Source organism: Erythrolamprus reginae, chromosome 2, assembly GCF_031021105.1.
Source record: "Erythrolamprus reginae isolate rEryReg1 chromosome 2, rEryReg1.hap1, whole genome shotgun sequence".
NCBI classification, from domain to species: domain Eukaryota; kingdom Metazoa; phylum Chordata; class Lepidosauria; order Squamata; family Dipsadidae; genus Erythrolamprus; species Erythrolamprus reginae.
Genome location: NC_091951.1, coordinates 36,614,617 through 36,633,464, shown reverse-complemented (window position 1 = coordinate 36,633,464; position 18,848 = coordinate 36,614,617). Strand labels below are relative to the sequence as shown.

The 18,848-nt window shown below is 41.5% G+C and overlaps 1 protein-coding gene and 1 long non-coding RNA gene across 2 annotated transcripts in view; both read right to left on the bottom strand.

Annotated features, from left to right (window-relative positions):
- LOC139160182 (sperm acrosome membrane-associated protein 4-like) overlaps positions 1 to 17,429 on the bottom strand; it is a 30,458-nt gene extending 13,029 nt beyond the window's left edge. Inside the window, exon 1 of the mRNA XM_070737801.1 lies at positions 17,229 to 17,429. Within this exon, the coding sequence (XP_070593902.1) occupies positions 17,229 to 17,280 (52 nt within the window). The 5' untranslated portion in view covers positions 17,281 to 17,429. The remainder of the gene's footprint in view (positions 1 to 17,228) is intronic.
- LOC139160184 (uncharacterized) lies at positions 3,394 to 7,820 on the bottom strand. The gene is made up of 2 exons (XR_011557894.1): positions 7,746 to 7,820; positions 3,394 to 5,074 (listed from the first exon to the last, which is right to left on the bottom strand). It is a non-coding gene; the product is annotated as an uncharacterized lncRNA (long non-coding RNA).
- Positions 17,430 to 18,848: the final 1,419 nt, after the last annotated feature.

Here is an 18,848-nt window from a genome sequence, read left to right as displayed (position 1 = left end):
AGCTAAAGTTCAGTAATTTTGATGAATTACTAAACCATTTATTTTCATTACTCTGCATGGATATTGCTGAGTTGGCTGTAACAGCCAAACATTGTTTTAGTAATCTGCAGATTGCTGATAATGAGTTGCTGGGGTTTTTTTTACGTATCAGGAGGAACAGCAGAGTGTGTATTTCTTTCCTTCTTCCATGTCTCCTTTTATTTTCTGTCTTTCTGTCTGTCTTCCTTCTTTCCTTCCTCCTTTCTGTCTTTCTTTTTCTTTCTTTTCCCTTTTTCTTTCCTTCTACCCTCCCTTCCATCCCTCCTTTCTTTTTCTATCTGTCTTCCTTCCTTTCTACCACCTTTCTGTCTGTCTTTCCTTCCTTCCTTCCTTCCTCTCTCTCTCTCCCTTTCCTTCTTCCCTCTCTCCCTTTCTCTTCCCCCTCCTCTACCTTTTTTCTGTCTTCCTTCCTACCATCTTTCTGTCTGTCTTTTTTCTTTCCCTTTTCTTTCTTTTCTCCCTTTCTTTTCCTCCTTCATTTCTTTTTCTTTCTGTCTTCCTTCCTTCCTACCATCTTTCTTTCTGTCTTTCTTGCTTCCTAAGAGCCCCTGCCCTGCTCCAATCCACCTGACCTGTCACCCTCAAACTGCATCTCACTGGCCCATTTCCTGACTTCCAGTGGGTTCAAAAAGCCCGTTTTTCACCCTCCCCAGACTATAGAGGCTTTACTAGAGCCCAAAGGAGAGCAAAAATGCTCCCCCTTAAAGTGGTTAGAATGCAGTACCACAGGCTACCACTGTTGGCTGCTGGCTGCATGAAATTTGGTAGTTGGAATCACATCACTGGCTCAAGGCTGACTTGCTAAAATGAGAACCTAGATTTTTGGGGGCAATATGCTGGCTCTGTAAAACCACTTTTAAGAAATGCTGAAAAGCATTGTGAAGCGGTATGTAAGCCTAAATGCTATTGCTACTGCTAATCAATGAAATCAGCTTACTTCTTGGAAGTGTGGGAGCTCTATCTCTGGAAATTTTTAAGAAAAGTTTGGACAGCCATTTATCCAGGCTGATATAAGGTTATCTGTCTTGTGCAAGGGGTTGGACTAAAAAACCTCCTAGATTCTTTCCAGTCCAGTGATTCTATGATTTCCATAGAACTAGGTATTTGGGATACACTATTTTTAAGCATGCGAATTTTATACTGCTGGCCTGATCCACGGTTCTGTCTTCTTCCTCTGAACCTCCCCTGCCTTGAAAGACAATTAACAAGCCAACAATATCTCCTGCCAATTTTGATGGCATTTTGCAACACAATCAGCACTAAATAATTCACAGTCTTTCTTCCAATCCCTTGCTCCCCATGCCAACACTGACACACACATTATAATATAAATGCCTCCTTAACATTCTCTTGCATGAAGTTTATTTTTTTTAACAGTTGAAGGGAATTTTGAAGATTAAAATCTATGCCAGTATTAGAAGAGAAACAAAGGAAATGAGGAAAACAATGAAATAAGAAAGAAAATAGTAAGAAATAAAAAGGAAAGAGTTTAAAGGAGTGGATTTTCAACTTTTTGATAGCAGCTATAAATGTATTAATATTAACACGTACCGATAATATGTATATTATGTCTGCTTGAAGTTTATTATACCGGCATTTTTGTCTATGTTTTCAGTGGCATTATCCTATATTTTTCACAGTTTTAACTGGTTTCTTCAATATTTATTTTATTTTGCTTTTGTCTATGATTATATAGAAAATGAATGAGAAAAGATGTCCTAACTGCAACGTTTTTCTTCCTGTAATAGTTAATTGTCTACAGAGACTTTGAGTCATCCAGTTCATGGTTGTCCCAAAGCAGAGGTGTGGGCAGTGAAGGGCTACCAAAATTTTAACTACCACACTGTGGGTGTGCCTTATGCAGGATGCCCTGCATTTTCTTTCAACATCTTTTATGCAAATTGGGTGCTCTGGGGTGGAGCTCCATTTTCACCACTCCATTTTCACCCCGTCCGGACATGAGCCCAGCCCTGGGGGTGGGTTTCAGAAGGTTCTTATCAGTTCTGAATATTCGGCAATGGAAATTTTGAGTAGTTTGGAGAACCGGTAAATACCACCTCTGGCTGGCCCTCTCTCCATCTATTCTCTGCCTCCCAAGTCACAGCTGATTGGGAGGAAATGGGGATTTTATAGTATGCTTCCCCTGCCACGCCCACCAAGCCACACCATGCCATGCCCCCAGAACCCGTATTAATTTGTTTTTTAATCTCACCACTGTCCCTAGAAGGTGCATTTTCAAAATGCAACTGGACTTTCTTTGTTTTTCCTTGAATACGTTTTGCTTCTCATCCAAGAAGCTGCTTCAGTTCTGCTGAAGAACTGAGAAAGCTTTTTGGATGAGAAGTGAAATGCCTTTAAGGAAAAACAAAGAGAGTCCAATTGCCTTTGGGTCCTATAAAAGTTCTTTCTTCAACTATAACCACAGTATCATCTCTTTCATAATACTTATTTGCTGTTGGGAAAAAAGAAGTCAGTCCTCCTGGATTTATTCCAACCAGTTTATATATTTTGCAGGGTACAATCCACAATCAAAGTTCACCATCTTTTTTTTTTTAAAAAAACCCAAGCCTAGGCCTTGTTGTTTGAGCGAGAACCCTATTCATATTCTGAAAAACGGCCTAGCTTTGCTTTTCTGCCAAGAAAATCTGCCCTCAAAATTGAAAATGCTAAAATCCCAAATCTTCACTGGTATTAATAGAAGGCAGACAAATGCTTGAAGTACATTTACAAGAATTACAAACACATGCTGTTTGTCCTCTCCTAGAGCAAAGCAAACAGAGCAGAGGGGTTTTTTTGGGAGCCTGTCAAGAGTTGTTGGAGCAAAACAGGAACAAAATGAAGGCCCGGCCTGGAAAAAATAACGCTGCTGCAAACCACAGGTTTTAGAGAAAAACAAACTCTTCCCAAGGCCCCTGGAACTGCGTTTCCTGTGCTGCTCAGGCAGCTCGTTGTTCATCTCTGTGTGTGTCCTCAGATTGAAGGATGAGATGGGAGGAAGAAGAGAACTCGAGCTGGTCACACCACTTTTTCCTGCTTTCAGGGGAAAAAAACCCCATAAGCAGCACCTTAAGTCACCTTTTTGTACTAGGAAAATTAAAATGGTTGGTGTGTTCTGATGCTGCCTTCAGAGGACGAATCAGCTGAGGAGGCTGGCTGGGAGTTGAGGGAGCATACAGATGATTCTGTAACACTGATCACATGCTATTTCCCATCCTTCCCCACCCTTTCCCCTCGAAGAGGAGATGGTGTGCGAAAGGATTTCCTCCACATTCTGCTAGATCTGTGTTTTCGTTGTCCCAACCAACAAGCTAGAGAAGATTTATTTATTTATTTGTTTTGTTAAGTACGCTTTGGTGGTATATAAAGATTTGTTTATTTTATTTATTTATTTATTTTGTCCAATACACAATACATATTGAAGAGGATAGACATGAAGTATTATATATAAGGAAAAGATATAAACGTAGAGGAGAAGATATATGAAAGGAAGAAAAAATATATGATATATGAGATAAGGAGAGACAATTGGACAGGGGACGAAAGGCAGGCTAATGCACTTATGTACGCCCCTTACTGACCTCTTAGGAACCTGGAGAGGTCAATCGTGGATAGTCTAAGGGAGAAATGTTGGAGGTTAGGGGTTGACACTAATGGGTCCGGTAATGAGTTCCACGGTTCGACAACTCGATTGCTAAAGTCATACTTTTTACAGTCAAGCTTGGAGCGATTAATATTAAGTTTGAATTTGTTGTGTGCTCTTGTGTTGTTGCGGTTGAAGCTAAAGTAGTCATTGACAGGCAGGACGTTGCAGCATATGATTTTGTGGGCAATACTTAGATCGTGTTTTAGGCCTCGTAGTTCTAAGCTTTCTAGACCTAGGATTGATAGTCTGCTTTCGTAGTGCATTCTGTTTCGAGTGGAGGAGTGAAGGGCTCTTCTGGTGAAGTATCTTTGGACATTTTCTAGGGTGTTGATGTCCGAGATGTGGTATGGGTCCCAGACAGATGAACTGTATTCAAGGATTGGTCTGGCAAAAGTTTTGTAGGCTCTGGTGAGTAGTGTGAGATTGCCGGAGCAGAAGCTGTGTAGGATCAGATATATCATTATTTATATACATGATACTAGTAAGAGAGAAACATTAGGAAAGGGGACGGAAGGCACGCTGGTGCACTTATGCACGCTCCTTACTGACCTCTTAGGAATCAGGAGAGGGCAACAGCGGATAGTCTAAGGGAAAGGTTTTGGGGGTTAGGTGATGATGAAACTACGGAGTCAGTTAATGAGATGAGATGAGATGAAGATGAAGATAGTTGAAGACTTTCTCTACTATTATCACTCATGTCTTTCAGCCATTTTCTAATCTTCACTCTTTGTTCTTCCAATTTTCTGTCTGTCAGGGTTCAAAAGACACTTTTGCAACTGTTATTGCTTCTCAGTGTACCAACAAACTATGTTAGGGAGGGAAGAGGTAAATAGGATACAGCCACCAAGATGCTAGCCGAAAACCAAGGATGTTTCAACAGGTGTTTATCAGAGCCTCACAACAATACCAGGAGATTGCATTGGATAATGTGACTTGGTCTAATAGAGGGTTCGTAGAACCTGAACTTTTAACTATGTGGGTCTGCACAGGAAATGGTTAGATCTGGTTTTGCCCTCATCTTTCCTGATATGATGTACTCAATAAACATTTGCCTTAAGAGATTGGATCTTTTCAGCGATGCTTGCTTTGGTTGGGTTCGTGAGTGGGAACGTTGACCAGATCTAACCATTGATTCTGGTCCAGAAAAAGCTGGGATTCCTTTTTTAAATAGAGAGCTGTCCCAAAATTGTAAGGGTGGGTCATTAAAGGAGAATACACTGTGCATTTTCTTAATGTCTATGGAGATTCTCACTCATCCAGGTCAAAGTACCAAAGGTGCTTTTCACAAAAGGCAACTGGACTTTCTTCTTGGTGGTTTCTTTCAAAAAGTTTCACTTCTCACCTGAGAAGCTTGTGCTATAGTAGTAAGCAATGCATATATACTTGCAGTGACTAAAGAAATTGGTAAAAACAAAAAAAAGTATGAGTAATCCAGAACAAACCAAGGATATAATAAATTGCAGGACAAGAATGTCACACATTTAGACTATTGGTTTCAGTACAATACTCGCAGAATGTATAAAATGCAATTGACTGAATGGAAAAGTTCCTTTTAGTTCCTAGCAGGTTGGCTAAACTTTCTTGTTGGTTTAGACTGGGATGGAGAACTACGGCCCCTTTAGAACTTGTGAACTACAACTCCCAGAATTTCTGAGCCAACAAATCATAAAGTCCCACCATTTTGTTCCCAGCCTCCCCATCTTTTTTAAATGGGTCACAGTAATTAGATCTTCAGAGTATTTTATTTATGTTTTAACTTTTATATAGTTTTTATATTTTCAAGATTGTACACCATCCAGAGCTGCACAGTGGTGAGATGGACAGCCAATAAATTTTAGAAACAAACAAACAAACAAACAAACAAACAAACAAACAAACAAACAAACAAACAAACACTGACACACAATACAAGTACCAAAATCTTTTGCTAATTTAAAATTCATAAAAGGCCTGAGAAGCAGTAATGGCATTAAAAATAGCTGATAGGGAAGTAAGAATTTGTATTTGATAAATGAATATGGCCTGGTTAAGCAGGTTGAAGTAGAAATTTATATTTATTTTTTAAATTTTAAAATAGCCATCATTCTCATTGCTGTGGCTCTGGATAACTTACAATGTTGAAAATCCAAGAAACAATACAACCCCCCCAAAACCAACAGTAAATCCATTAAAAAATTTATGATTAAGACAATTAAAATAATGAAGAGTTTCATGAACACTATTTGCCTGGTTGTCAAGTTTCCAGGCCACCCAAGTCTAGGGGGAAAATTGTGCGGCTTTATGAGATCAAAATACTACATTATACATAAAATAATCCAGAACATAATATAAATGAGCATTTAAGAAACCAGAAAATCCACATGAGGGAAAAAACAGGTTTTAAAGGCAGGCAAGATAGGAAGAAGATGTCATATGGAGTTTTTTTGGGGGGGGAGCATGGGAAGTTTATTTCAAATGACAGGTATGCAACTGACTAGGTCTACTGTTTGGTTCTCAGCAGTTCGCATTGTTTAAATGAACCAAGCCCATTTGCTTCATTTAAACAATACTTCCTCAATAGCTAGGTCCTCTGCCACTTAAGGATTTTTAGGAGATAACTACTATCTTGAATTGCATTTGCAAACCTGTGGAACAGGGGCGAAATTCAGCAGGTTCTGACAGGTTCTGAAGAAGTAGTGGAAATTTTGAATAGTTTGGAGAACCAGCAAACATCACCTTTGGCTGGCCTCTGAGTGGGGTGGGAATGGGGATTTTGTAGTACCCTTCTCTGCCACACCCACCAAGCCATGCCCACAGAACCATTAGGGATTTTTTTTTTAATTTTACCCCTGCTGTGGAGCTCCCATAGCAAGGGTGCTGTATAAGAATTATGTTAGTCTACATAACCTTAGTAGCAGAATCAACACACTGGAAAGGGGTTATAAAGAAAGTTCTGGTCAAATGTCAACCATGCTTTAAAACTCTACAAAATTTCCTCTTTATGTTTAGAGAGACTGCATTTTGCATTTGATTGTTCCTAAGAGGGGTTGGAAAAATAACTTATGTTTAATTATGACCTGCACTTCATTGTCGGGAAGATATTATGGATCTCAAGAACTGTTACATAGAAGGAACAAGATTTAAACTCTTGCTCTAGAGCAGGGCTGTCAAACTCCTGACCTGTGGTCTGGATGTGTCACAAATTGGCCACACCCAATTTAGCAAAGGGCAAAAAAGTCACAATAGGTCACGTGACACCACTGTGATGATGTGAATTGGACACCTCTGCCCTAGAGGATAGGAAATAATTGCTGGATTGATGGTCTATACCAGTGATGGCGAACCTACGGCACGGGTGCCACAGGTGGCATGCGGAGTCATATCTGCTGGCACGTGAGCCATTGCCCTAGCTCAGCTCCAACCTGCATGTGTGTGCCGATCACCTTAATTTTGGTTCACACAGAGGCTCTGGGAGGGCGTTTTTGGCTTCCAGTGAGCCTCTGGGGAGATGGGGGAGGGCAGTTTTACCCTCCCCCAGCTCCAGGGAAACCTTTGGAGTCTGGGGAGGGTGAAACACGAGCCTACTGGGCCCATCAGAAGTTGGGAAACAGGCCTTTTCTGGCGGGGAAGCTGTTTTCGCCCTCCCCAGACTCCAGAGGTTTCCCTGGAGCATTGAATAATGGGTGTGGGCACTCACACATGTGCAATAGTGTGCACCCACGTTCTTTCAGCACCCAAGGAAAAAATGGTTTGCCATCACTGGTCTATACTCTAACGGATTATTCTCTAGAATTTGGGTGGTGCTAGATAGTTCTAATTTCATGATCCTACATGCTAAAAAAAATAGGTAAGATTTGTCACTGGGTGCAAGAAGTACATTCTGCAGTATCATAATTGCACAGCTGAAAAAACATATCTACAGGGGCTGGGTTCTTCTTATATGGTCTATGCTGATGACTAATTTAATCCATGTTCGGAGTTTGTATAATAACTCAAACCACAAGCCTTTTTGTGGGTTTGCACGATTTCATATGTCGTAGAAACAACAACCCATTATCAAGATTAAAACTATGCTTAGCCTTACAACTCTCCAGTACTTTGGATTCAGTCTCCGAAAGGTGCTTCTGAATGCAAAAGAGAGCAGACACCACGCCAGCACCTTAAAACACAACAGAGGACACAATTATTTCTTTATTTCTTTATTAGATTTGTATGCTGCCCCTCTCCGAGGACTCTTTGGTGATGTTACAGAGCAGTGCTATGAGGGCACTTCAGAGCATTTTCCAGAGTTCAAACTGGAACTGCTACATGTCTGTAGCTCACATATGTTGCACATTCTTTAACTTTTGTGGTTGGGCATGTGATGTAAACCAACCAATATTGGCTGGCCTTCTATCTTCTGGATGTCTAGGATTTGTTTCTTGATTTTGTATTCTTGCTTTTAAAATGTAGGCTGTTCAAAGTCCCTTAGGGTTAGATCAAGGGTGGGAATGAAAAATTTTAGCAACCGGGTGGGTGTGGCCATGGGGGCGGGCCTACTCAGCCTCCTGCACCATGTTTGGTGGGGGGGGGGGGGGCACGGCATTTTCATCCTTCCAGGTTCCGCAGGCTTTCCTCAAGCCTCTGGGAGGGTGAAAACTGCTTCTCTCAGTGTCAGGAAGCCCTCTAGAGGCCAGAAAAGGTCCTGCATTTGGACTTCCACTACTTCTGGTAGGCCCATTTTTGCCCCTCCCAGAGCATCTGCCCAGGCCCTGCACTTACTTGGCATCCAAAATGGGCCACATGGAGACTTCTGGGAGGGGTGGGACAGGGTAGGCGGGGTCAGTCGGTCCTTGCAAATATTGGATCGGTGAACAAGATGTAAAATTAACATTTGGTTCACCTGAACCAGTCTGAACCGACTGAATCCCATCCCTGGGTTGGATGTCGTCCTCTAAATTATGGCAACTTTAAGACCTGTGGACTTCAACTCCCAGAATTCTGCAGCCAGAGGAATTCTGGGAGATGAAATCTACAAGTCTTAAAAGGTGCCACATTTGGAAATCCCTGATCTAGGGCAATAATCCAAGGATAATGAAGATGGTTTTGAAGAACCGTTTCATATTATTAATTCTTTGACAACATAGGTCACATACATAGTTTTTCAATCTGAACAAAAATATCACCCGTCTGCATATAAAAATCAATATATCCATTGAAATGCATCTATTAAAGGATTTACAAAAACTTAATTCGGGAAATCCTCAAGTTACAACCATCATTTGCATGCCTATTTGGAGTTACAATGGCCCTGTAAAAAAGAGATGTGGGAACCCCCACTCCTTCTAGAAGAATGAAATATTAAAATAAAATATATTAAAAAGGAAGGATAGCAATAGAAATAGCACTTATATACCATTTCACAGTGCTTTACAGCCGTTTCTAAGCAGTTTACAGAGTCACCATTATTGCCCCCAACAATCCGGGCCCTCATTTTACCGGCTTTGTTAGGATGGAAGGCTGAGTCAACCTTGAATATTTGGGGATATAATATGAGGATAAAGTATTTCCCCTAAAGGAGAAATACAAAAAAATCTTAAAGGAGGCAGAAACCAGCCCTAGTTTCCCTGCCCCAAACAGATACTGAGGATGACAGCTTCTAAAAATGCAGATTTGGTAATCCATTCAGAAAGACTGGGTCAAGAGAGAAACTCAGATAAGCAACAAGCAAAAGGTTGACAAAATTACCTCAGACAAGCACCTGAGATTTGGATTTTCCCCTTTGCCTATAGAGCCAGCCATGAATACATAGGAATCTGACAACAGTCCATAGAATATTAAAGGACATTGCCTGGAACAGGAAGCTCAAATACAAAGCACAAACAAGGTATAAAAACCCACCCACTCTCAACTCCATTTCGTCAGCTGTCCCAGAATCTCATGTGGTTGGTGGTTCTGCTTCATCAAAAAAAGGGAGCCTTTCTTTCCAATCAGCTTCCATTTTATTTCCAGTGCCTTTCTCCTAGCTTGGACCTGGATATTTCTTTCAACAGTGACTTATGGCTGGTTTTCACACCAGTGGCAGTATCCCCATGATCATATGATCAAAATTTGGCTGCTTGGCAACTGACAGTTGCACAATTTTGGGGTCATGAGATCACCATTTCCAACCTTCCTGTCGCATTGCTGGCGGCAGAGTTGGATAGTGAGGAGGTTGGGGAGGAACATGGGCCAGTCCTGGAGTCTGGGGAAGGCTTTGACGAGTGCTCTGCATTGGAGGCAGAGATGGGGCCAGGGCCATCTGATAGTTATCAGCTACCTCTGGAGTCGGAGATAAGTGGGGCTGAGGAACAGCTAGAGCATGTTTCTGATATGCTCATGTGCAGAGCTGTCAGGAGACGGGAACAATTAGGAACAGAGGTCAACTCAGGAGTAAAAGCACAAGGGGATGCTGAATGGCCCCTCCCATAGAAATTAAATAGGAGCGACAAGGGAGTGGAGTTTACAGGAGACAATGAGTTCATTTGTGTGAAGATTTGTTTATCTAAGAGACTCCTTGCCAAGTATTTCCTTGTACAGCGTTGCATCAAGAAGCTATCAGCCTGGCAACTATCCAATATGGTCTGTGTTTGCAATCTACCCTTGAAAGACTGTTTGTTTGTTTGTTTGTTTGTTCGTTCATTTATTTATTTATTTATTTATTTATTTTGATTTTTATGCCGCCCTTCTCCTTAGACTCAGGGCGGCTTACAACATGTTAGCAATAGCACTTTTTTTAACAGAGCAAGGCTATTGCCCCCACAATCTTGGTCCTCATTTTACCCACCTCGGAGTCAACCTTGAGCCGGTGATGAGATTTGAACCGCTGACCTTCAGATCTACAAGTCAGCTTCAGTGGCCTGCAGTACAGCACTCTACCTGCTGCGCCACCCCGGCTCATCTAGGACTTTGCTAGGACTTTGCTGGATGTGAATGCCAGGAATTCACATTAGCCAAATAAAAAGGGGTTTTAGGGGACAAGAAATCTGTTCTGTGATTTGGTGAAGCCTAGGTCAAAACACCTTGTCCAGTGATGGCGAACCTATGGCATGGATGTCACAGGTGGCGCGCAGAACCATATCTGCTGACACACAAGTCATTGCCCTAGCTCAGCTCCAATGTGCACGTGTGTGCTGGCCAGCTGACTTTTGGTTCGCACAGAGGCTCTGGGAGGGCATTTTTGGCTTCCAGAGAGCCTCCGGAACCATGTCTGCTGGAAGTTTGTTCCAAGCATCTACAACTCTTTCAGTAAAATAATGTTGCTTCTGATCTTTCCCCCAACTAACATCAGATTGTGCCCCCTTGTTCTTGTGTCCACTTTCCTATTAAAAACACTTCCCTCCTGAACCTTATTTAACCCTTTAACATATGTAAATGTTTCGATCATGTCCCCCCTTTCCCTTCTGTCCTCCAGACTATACAGATTGAGTTCATTAAGTCTTTCCTGATAAGTTTTATGCTTAAGACCATCCACCATTTTTGTAGCCCGTCTTTGGACCTCTTCAATTTTGTCAATATCGTTTCGTAGGTGAGGTCTCCAGAAGTGAACACAGTATTCCAACAAAATTTCATTAACATAATCCTATTTAAAACACATATACTCTCCTATACTATCATATTTCCTCAAAAATAAGACCCTGTCTTATATATATTTTTTGAACCCTGAAATAAGCACTTGGCCTTATTGCCATGCACTCAAAAACTCGATTCGGCTTATCATCAAGGGATGTCTTATTTTGGGGAAAACAGGGAAGTTTTGGAAAGAATTAGCTTAAGAGACATCCCAACCCCGCCTCTGAGTACTACAATTCCCAACCTTCTCTTGGGAGACAAAATAGCTATTCTAGAAGTTCATCTCTACAAGATTAGACCTGTGTCTTGCTGTAATCCTCTGATTATGCTTTCTGACAGTCTGCTTTGACTAGCCTATTTCTTTTTACCACAGGAATGAATAAAAATATATTTTTCAAAAATGTCAAATGGCAGGGTGTGGCTTGTGTCTAATAGACAGGACTTAACCAATGAAGTGCATTAAATGGGAGCAAAAGAATTACACAAAGGAGGTGTCAAGGAGGAAATACAAAAGGGTGGACAAGGTTTTACTTGTGTCTGAATCACCAGCAAACAGCTTTGCCAAATTTTGGGGAAAAGATCATTCACTCAACTATACAATTTTTTTAAAAAAAATGTTAGTGACTACAAGTAATCAGGTGTGGGGTGAATTAACTTATAGAAGTTATGAAAGCAAGTAAGAAAGCAAGTGTTGCTTTGTGAAGTGAAGAATGGGCTGGAGAGGTTGTGTATGGGAGAAAAATGCAACTTATGAAACGTCCTCTCGGAGGTCTAAGGGATTTTGAAGAGCGTTGTTGGAATTCCTGCTGCAAGGGTAGGAACCAGGAGTGGTTGATTGGGCAAATCCACAGTAAGCGTTAAATTATAGGGAGTCCTCCACTTAGGATCACCATGGAGCCCCAAATTTCTATTGCTGAGTACATTCTAAAGTGAGTTTTGCCACAGTTGTTAAGTAAATCACTGCAGTTGTTAAGTTAGTAACACATTTTCTATACAGTGGTACCTCTACTGATGAACTTAATTCTTTCCGTGACCAGGTTCTTAAGTAGAAAAGTTTGTAAGAAGAAGCAATTTTCCCCATAGGAATCAATCTAAGAGCAAATAGTGTGTGCGATTGGGGAAACCACAGGAAGGGTGGAGGCCCTGTTTCCCCCCAGGATATTCCTAGAGAGGCCCCACAGAGGCTTCTTCCTGCCTTTTCTGGCCTTGTTTCCTCCCAGGAGATTCCTAGAGAGACCCCACAGAGGCTTCTTTCTACCTTTTCCGGCCCTGTTTCCTCCCAGGAGATTCCTAGAGAGGCCTCACAGAGGCTTCTCCCTCCCTTTTCTGGTTACATTTTCGGAAGCTCGGGTTTGTAAGTGGAAAATGGTTCTTGAGAAGAGGTAAAAAAACCTTGAACACCCGGTTCTTATCTAGAAAAGTTTGTAAGTAGAAGCGTTCTTAGGTAGAGGTACCACTGTACAGATGGTCTTCGACTTACAAGAGTTCATTGAGTGACCATTCGGAGTTACAACGGCACTTTACAAAAAAATGACTTATAACTGTTTTTCACACTTACGACTGTTGTGGCATCCCCACAGTCTCATGATCAAAATTCAGATGCTTAGCAATGGACTCACACTTACGACGGTAACATGTCATGTGATCATCTTCTGATAAGCAAAGTCCATGAAGAAACCAGATTCATTTAACAACCGCGTTATTAATTTAACAGCTGCAGTGATTCGCTTAACAAATGTGAGCAAGGAAAGTCACAAAAGTGGCTAAATCCTCTCTAAGCAGCTTACAGAGTCGGCCTATTGCCCCCAACAATCTGGATCCCGGTTTTACCCACCTCGGAAGGATGGAAGGCTGAGTCAACCTTGAGACTGGTGAGAATCAAACTGCCAAATTGCAGGCAGACGGCAGGCAGCAGAAGTAGCCTGCAGTACTGCATTCTAACCACTGCACACCACAGCTCATGTCCAAGGTCCCTTCCAACTCTGTTAATCTGTTAATTTAATAAAGTTTCCTTCGAGTTAATAAAAATAAAGATTTCTCCTGTCTAGGTGTGTACAACTCCAGAGATAGGTGATGCCCATCTCTATTTCTTAGCCAAGGGAGCTGGCATTGTCTAAAGATATTCCTGAGGTTACATGGCCACTATGATTGTACCCAGTGAAGGGCTGCAAAACTTTTTACTACCACACTGTGAGTGTGGCTTATTTTGTGGGTGTGGCTTGCCAGCCATGTGACCAGGTAGAAGTGGCTTGACAATCATGTGACTGGTGGTGGCTTAAAGGTCAGGTGACTGGCTTAAAGGTGGCCAATTTGACATCACTCACGTCAAGGGTTTGGGTTAGGGTGCCTGGCCTCTCCTCGCCTCAAAGAGATACAATTTCCTTTACTATTACTGAACAGCCAAAATATACTATTCAGGGCTGCCATCAGGAATTTTGGGGCCCCATACAGCCTAAGTGTCTCCCCCCCCCCCCGGCCATTTTAAAACTACTTTATTTTGCGACATACCAATTATGTATTAAACCGCCCCCCCCATTTTTCAATTTGGCCGGGCCCCTGACGCCAGTAGCAGTAATACTGGCCTATCGGCGGCCCTTATACTATTTAATTCTATGTATATATGCCATATGTGTACATACATATTACACACAGGCACACAAAAATATACATTATCCACTATATAAACTGTATGTGTATGTACACACATGCATGCACGCACAGCTAAAATGATACACATTCAACCTAATTTACTGCCATAGGAAAAACATTCCCAGAGCCCAGAAAGGAAAATAAGAAAAAAATTTCAAAATTTTTACACCGGTTCTGCATACTTAACTGTACCCGTAGGAGCCCATCACTGATTGTACCCTGAAGTGCATGGAATGATGTTATCTTCCCTCTGAGGTGGTATCTATTTATCTATTCACATTTGCATGCTTTTGAACTGCTTTGTTAGCAAGACCTGGGGCAAATGAGAACACACCCCATTGCACAGCATTTGTGTCTTGATCCACAGGCAATTTTCCAGCTAACAACTCAGGGTCTTTAATCATTGAGTTAATAGCAGTTTCAATATTTTGAGATACGTTGGAGGAGCAATCTCACTTCTGCCAACCTGTTTAATGTTTGGACCGCAAAACCCAAAAAGATTTCACGAGACTTTGCTTTCATGCATAACGTAGCATCATAAAAAAAAGAACATTCCTTTTGGGTGAATTAAATTTTTTGTTGTAATGTCAACCTTCAGATTCCATCTCAAGTATAATTATTTCCAAGAGAAAGAATTGGTCCCTATGATGTAAACAGGATGCACTTCTAGAAAGAGTGCAGAGAAGAGTAACAAAGATGATTAGGGGACTGGAGGCTAAAACATATGAAGGACGGTGCAGGAACTGGGTATGTCTAGTTTAATGGAAAGAAGGACCAGTGGGGACATGATAGCAGTGTTCAAATATCTCAGGGGTTGCCACAAGAAGACAAAGTCAAATTATTCTCCAAAGCACCCGAGGGCAGAACAAGAAGCAATAACTGGAAACTAAACAAGGAGAAAAGCAACTTAGAACTAAGCTGAAATTTCCTGACAGTTAGAACAATTAATCAGTGGAACAGCTTGCCTCCAGAAGTTGTGAATGCTCCAACAGGGGAAGTTTTAAAGAAGATGTTGGATAACCATTTGTCTGAAGTGGTGTAGGATTTTCTGCCTAAGCAGGGGGTTGGCCTAGAAGACCTTCAACAACAACAACAACATACAACTCTGTTGTTGTTGCTGTTAAACATCTGCGTATAAACTTTATACCCCCAAACTGCAGACAGTAAAATCCAGGATGTATTTCAGACTAAAACCCCCCAACAATTTGCCTCAAGCAGCCTCTCTTTATTTGGGGGCATTGGTGTGTCAAATTACAGTATGTCTAGGACATTTTGGAAAACAATGGTCCCAGATCCCCCCCCCCCCCAAAAAAAAAACACAAAAAACCTTCCAGCAGGATAATTAGGACAAAGTTTGAGCGAATCCTGAGTTTTTGATAGGAGTGGCTGTGGTTAGGAGGCAAAAAGACACAGGACTGCTTTGAAGCCAAACCCAACCCTGATCATAAGGCTTTTTTATGTAAGAAGAATGTTGTTTACCAGCAGAGTAGGATAAGTTGCTTCGAAAGAAGGGCACATGGCAGAGGCTGGTTGAGTGACCCCACCCATATTCATAGGAAAGCTAGAGACCCCTTGCCAACATTAATCATGCCGAATGGACCACAGCTTATTGGTATATTACATACAGTGAAGTTCCCCAAAGAATGACATCTATACTCCCTCCTTTTGTTTGGTGGATGCAAAAAATAAGAGTTCCACACCCAAACAAATTTGATTTGCTTCACAGGTGCTTTCCTTCTTCAGTTGCTACAGCCAAAGAAAGCTCTGGGTGCAAATCCTATCCCAGGGGAAACAGGTTTCTTTAATTATCTCACCTGTTTCTTAATGATATTGTTAGCCCGCAGGTATGGAAACTTTCTTGGGACATCAGGCAAAGTCAGTATTTACAAAACACCGTGGGGAGGGGCAAGTGAAACATCCTGTCTGAATTTAGGGCTGTGTGAGGTTTTGCAACTAGATCACCCACACAGTTCTATTTTAAGCTGCAGGTCATTTGCTTTAAAGTGGATTTACTGTCTTGGAGCCTGGGATGAAGTTTTCAAAACATTTTTCCCCTTGGCCCTTTCAAAAATTATATCTAAATTTAATCTTTCATTGACTTTTGCACATTTATGTTGTTTGCTTTTTTAAATATGATAGGGTTTTATGTGCTTTTTAATATTAGATTTGTTTTCACTGGAATATTGTTTTTATTATTGTTGTGAGCCGCCCCGAGTCTCTGGAGAGGGGCGACATACAAATCTAATAAATTGAATTGAATTGAATTGAATTTAGTGGGTGTTTAGCTAGGAGAAAGCACATTTAGGATGAGTTCTGTTTCCAATTTCACCTGTTTTTTTTAAATAGCAACAACAATGAATCTGTTGCACAACAATAGTTGTTGCTAAACACTGCAGATAACACCAAACATTGCATCAATTTAATGTGAAACCTAATGATATCCCCACTTCCTTATATATACTGAATCCTCTCCTCACCCCCACTCCAAAACCAGGATTCCAACTTTATTGAATTTGCAACAGTTTGCCACTCAATAAGAAGTACGGAAGGGAAAAATACACTCCAAACATACAGTATGTGATAGTGGAGCCGACAGGGAAAAAAATTATAAGATGCTACAGAAGCTTATTTCAAAATGTATGTGTTAAGAAAAGTGTAAGCAATTAATTTAAAGGCATATTATTTTTTTAAGACCAACCCCAGGACCAGAGGCAGTACTGTATAAATTTAAGGTGTGAAAAAAAAGAAGCTGGCTGAAACGCATGTTGATAGACACTCCCTGTTTTTGAGAAAATAACTGTATTCTGAGGGCAGGACAAAAAGCAATGGGCAGAAAGTAATCAAGGAGAGAAGCAATTCAGAACTAAGGACGAATTTCCTGGCAGAACAATAAACCAGTGGAACAACTTGCCTCCAGAAGTTGTGAATGCTCCAACACTGGAAGTTTTAAAGAAGATGTTGGATGATCATTTGTCTGAAGTTGTGTAGGGTTTCCTCCCTAAGCAGGGGGTTGGACTAGAAGACCTCCAAGGTCCCTTCCAACTATTCTATTATATTCTATTCCATTCCATTCCATTCCATTCTTCTATACAGAATATTTTTCTATATACAGTAGGGGATCATTTCTAAGGATCTGCTAGTAAACCTGATCTTGTTTTAAAAGGCAGAAAGAGGTGGGAGAGGGGGGAAAATGAGGTAAGGGAGAGAGAGAGAGAGATCAAGCAAAGTAATGGAAGGGGGAGAAAAAGAGGGGGGGGGTAAGAAATGAAGGATAAAGGAGATGAGATCTTCATAGGCAAACTGCACCGCGACGAATTGTCCCTCTTACCAATGGTGATGCAAGCCAGCACCACAACGCAGAGTCCAAGCAGTTTCCCCATGGTAAAGTTGATGCACTGACGGGTAGAAAGAAAAGTAGCGATATTATTCCAGCCCGGCGAAAGCTTTGAGTGCCTGAGGAGTTTCGCCCCTCTCCCGCTCCCCCACCCTCTCTATATATTCACGTGATACGCTCCACCTTCTCGAGCTCGAATGGGCTGGCTGGCTGGGTGGGACCGGAGTAAAGTGCCGTCCTTCAGTTACAGGTGTGATCCTTGGAGGCAGAAGAATCGGCCATACGGAAAGAGTCAGAATGGGATGGGAAGAGAGAGAGAGGGGGGGGGGAGAGAGAGAGAGAGAGAGAGAGAGGCAGAGAAAGGGAGTGGTAGAAAGAGGAAGAGAGGCTGGAAAATAAAGATTGGAAGAAAAAGGGGACAGAAAGAAAGAAGGAAAGGAAAAGAAGGAAAGAGTAAGAAATAGAAGAAAAACGAGAAAAGGGAAAGACAAAGGCAAAGGAGGGAGAGAGGGTGAAAAAAGAGAAAGACAGACAGAGAGAGAAAGGAAAGGGGGAGAGAAAAAGAGAGAGGGGAGAGGGAGAAAGAGAGAGGGAGAGAAGAAAGAAAGAAGGAAAGAAAGAAAGAAAGAAAGAAAGAAGGAAAGAAAGAAAGAAAGAAAGAAAGAAAAAGAAAAAAATAGGGAGAGGAAAGATGAAAGCAATAGAAAACAATAGAATAATTGAGGAAAGAATTCTAGTGAAGAAAAGAAAAACAACTGATTCAAAATGAGCAACCTATAGGTTACCCCAAATGGTGGACACATACCCCTAGACCTGGTCTTCAGACCTTTCTCGAAGCAGAGCTTGGACCTCTGCAGATTTTGAGGGAATATTGTGCAGAAGCAGGTGCATTGACAGGGAAGGCACATTTTTTGATCCAACACTGTCACACTATTTACTAAGTCTGCACTACTATTACTACTAGTTTTCTCTCATCATTCCTATCACCTATTTCCTCCCACGTAGGACTGTATGACTGAAACTTGTAGCTTGTATCCTTAAGATTTTTATTGTTTCTTCATTGCTTATTTGACCCCTATGACAGTCACTAAGTGTTGTACCTCATGATTCTGGACAAATGTATCTTTTTCTTTTATGTACACTGAGAGCATATGCACCAATGACAAATCCTTTGTATGTCCAATCACACTTGGCCAATAAAGAATTCTATTCTATTCTATTCTATTCTATTCTATTCTACTTTATTATATTCTATTCCTACTCTACTCTACTCTACTCTATTGGATCTTACTGGAAGAGCAAGCAAAATGGGAGATGGGTAATCTATGTTCCCAACCTTTGGGTCACAGCATACTATTGGATGGAGCCTGTGCCAGCATGCAGCTCTACTTGTGTGAACGGAAGGTTGGAGGGCACTTGTGCATGTGTGTGCTGGTCCATTGCTTGCACAAGTTGAGCTGCGCATGTGTACACCAGCCCGCCAATTGTGCTAGGGCTGCATGTATGCATGTGTTGGTCTACTGCCCATGCATGTCCCTAAGATTGGGGACCACTGCTTTAATCTATAGTATACCCCATATGCAGGGGTGGGCTACTGGCCGGACAAGTGGGAAT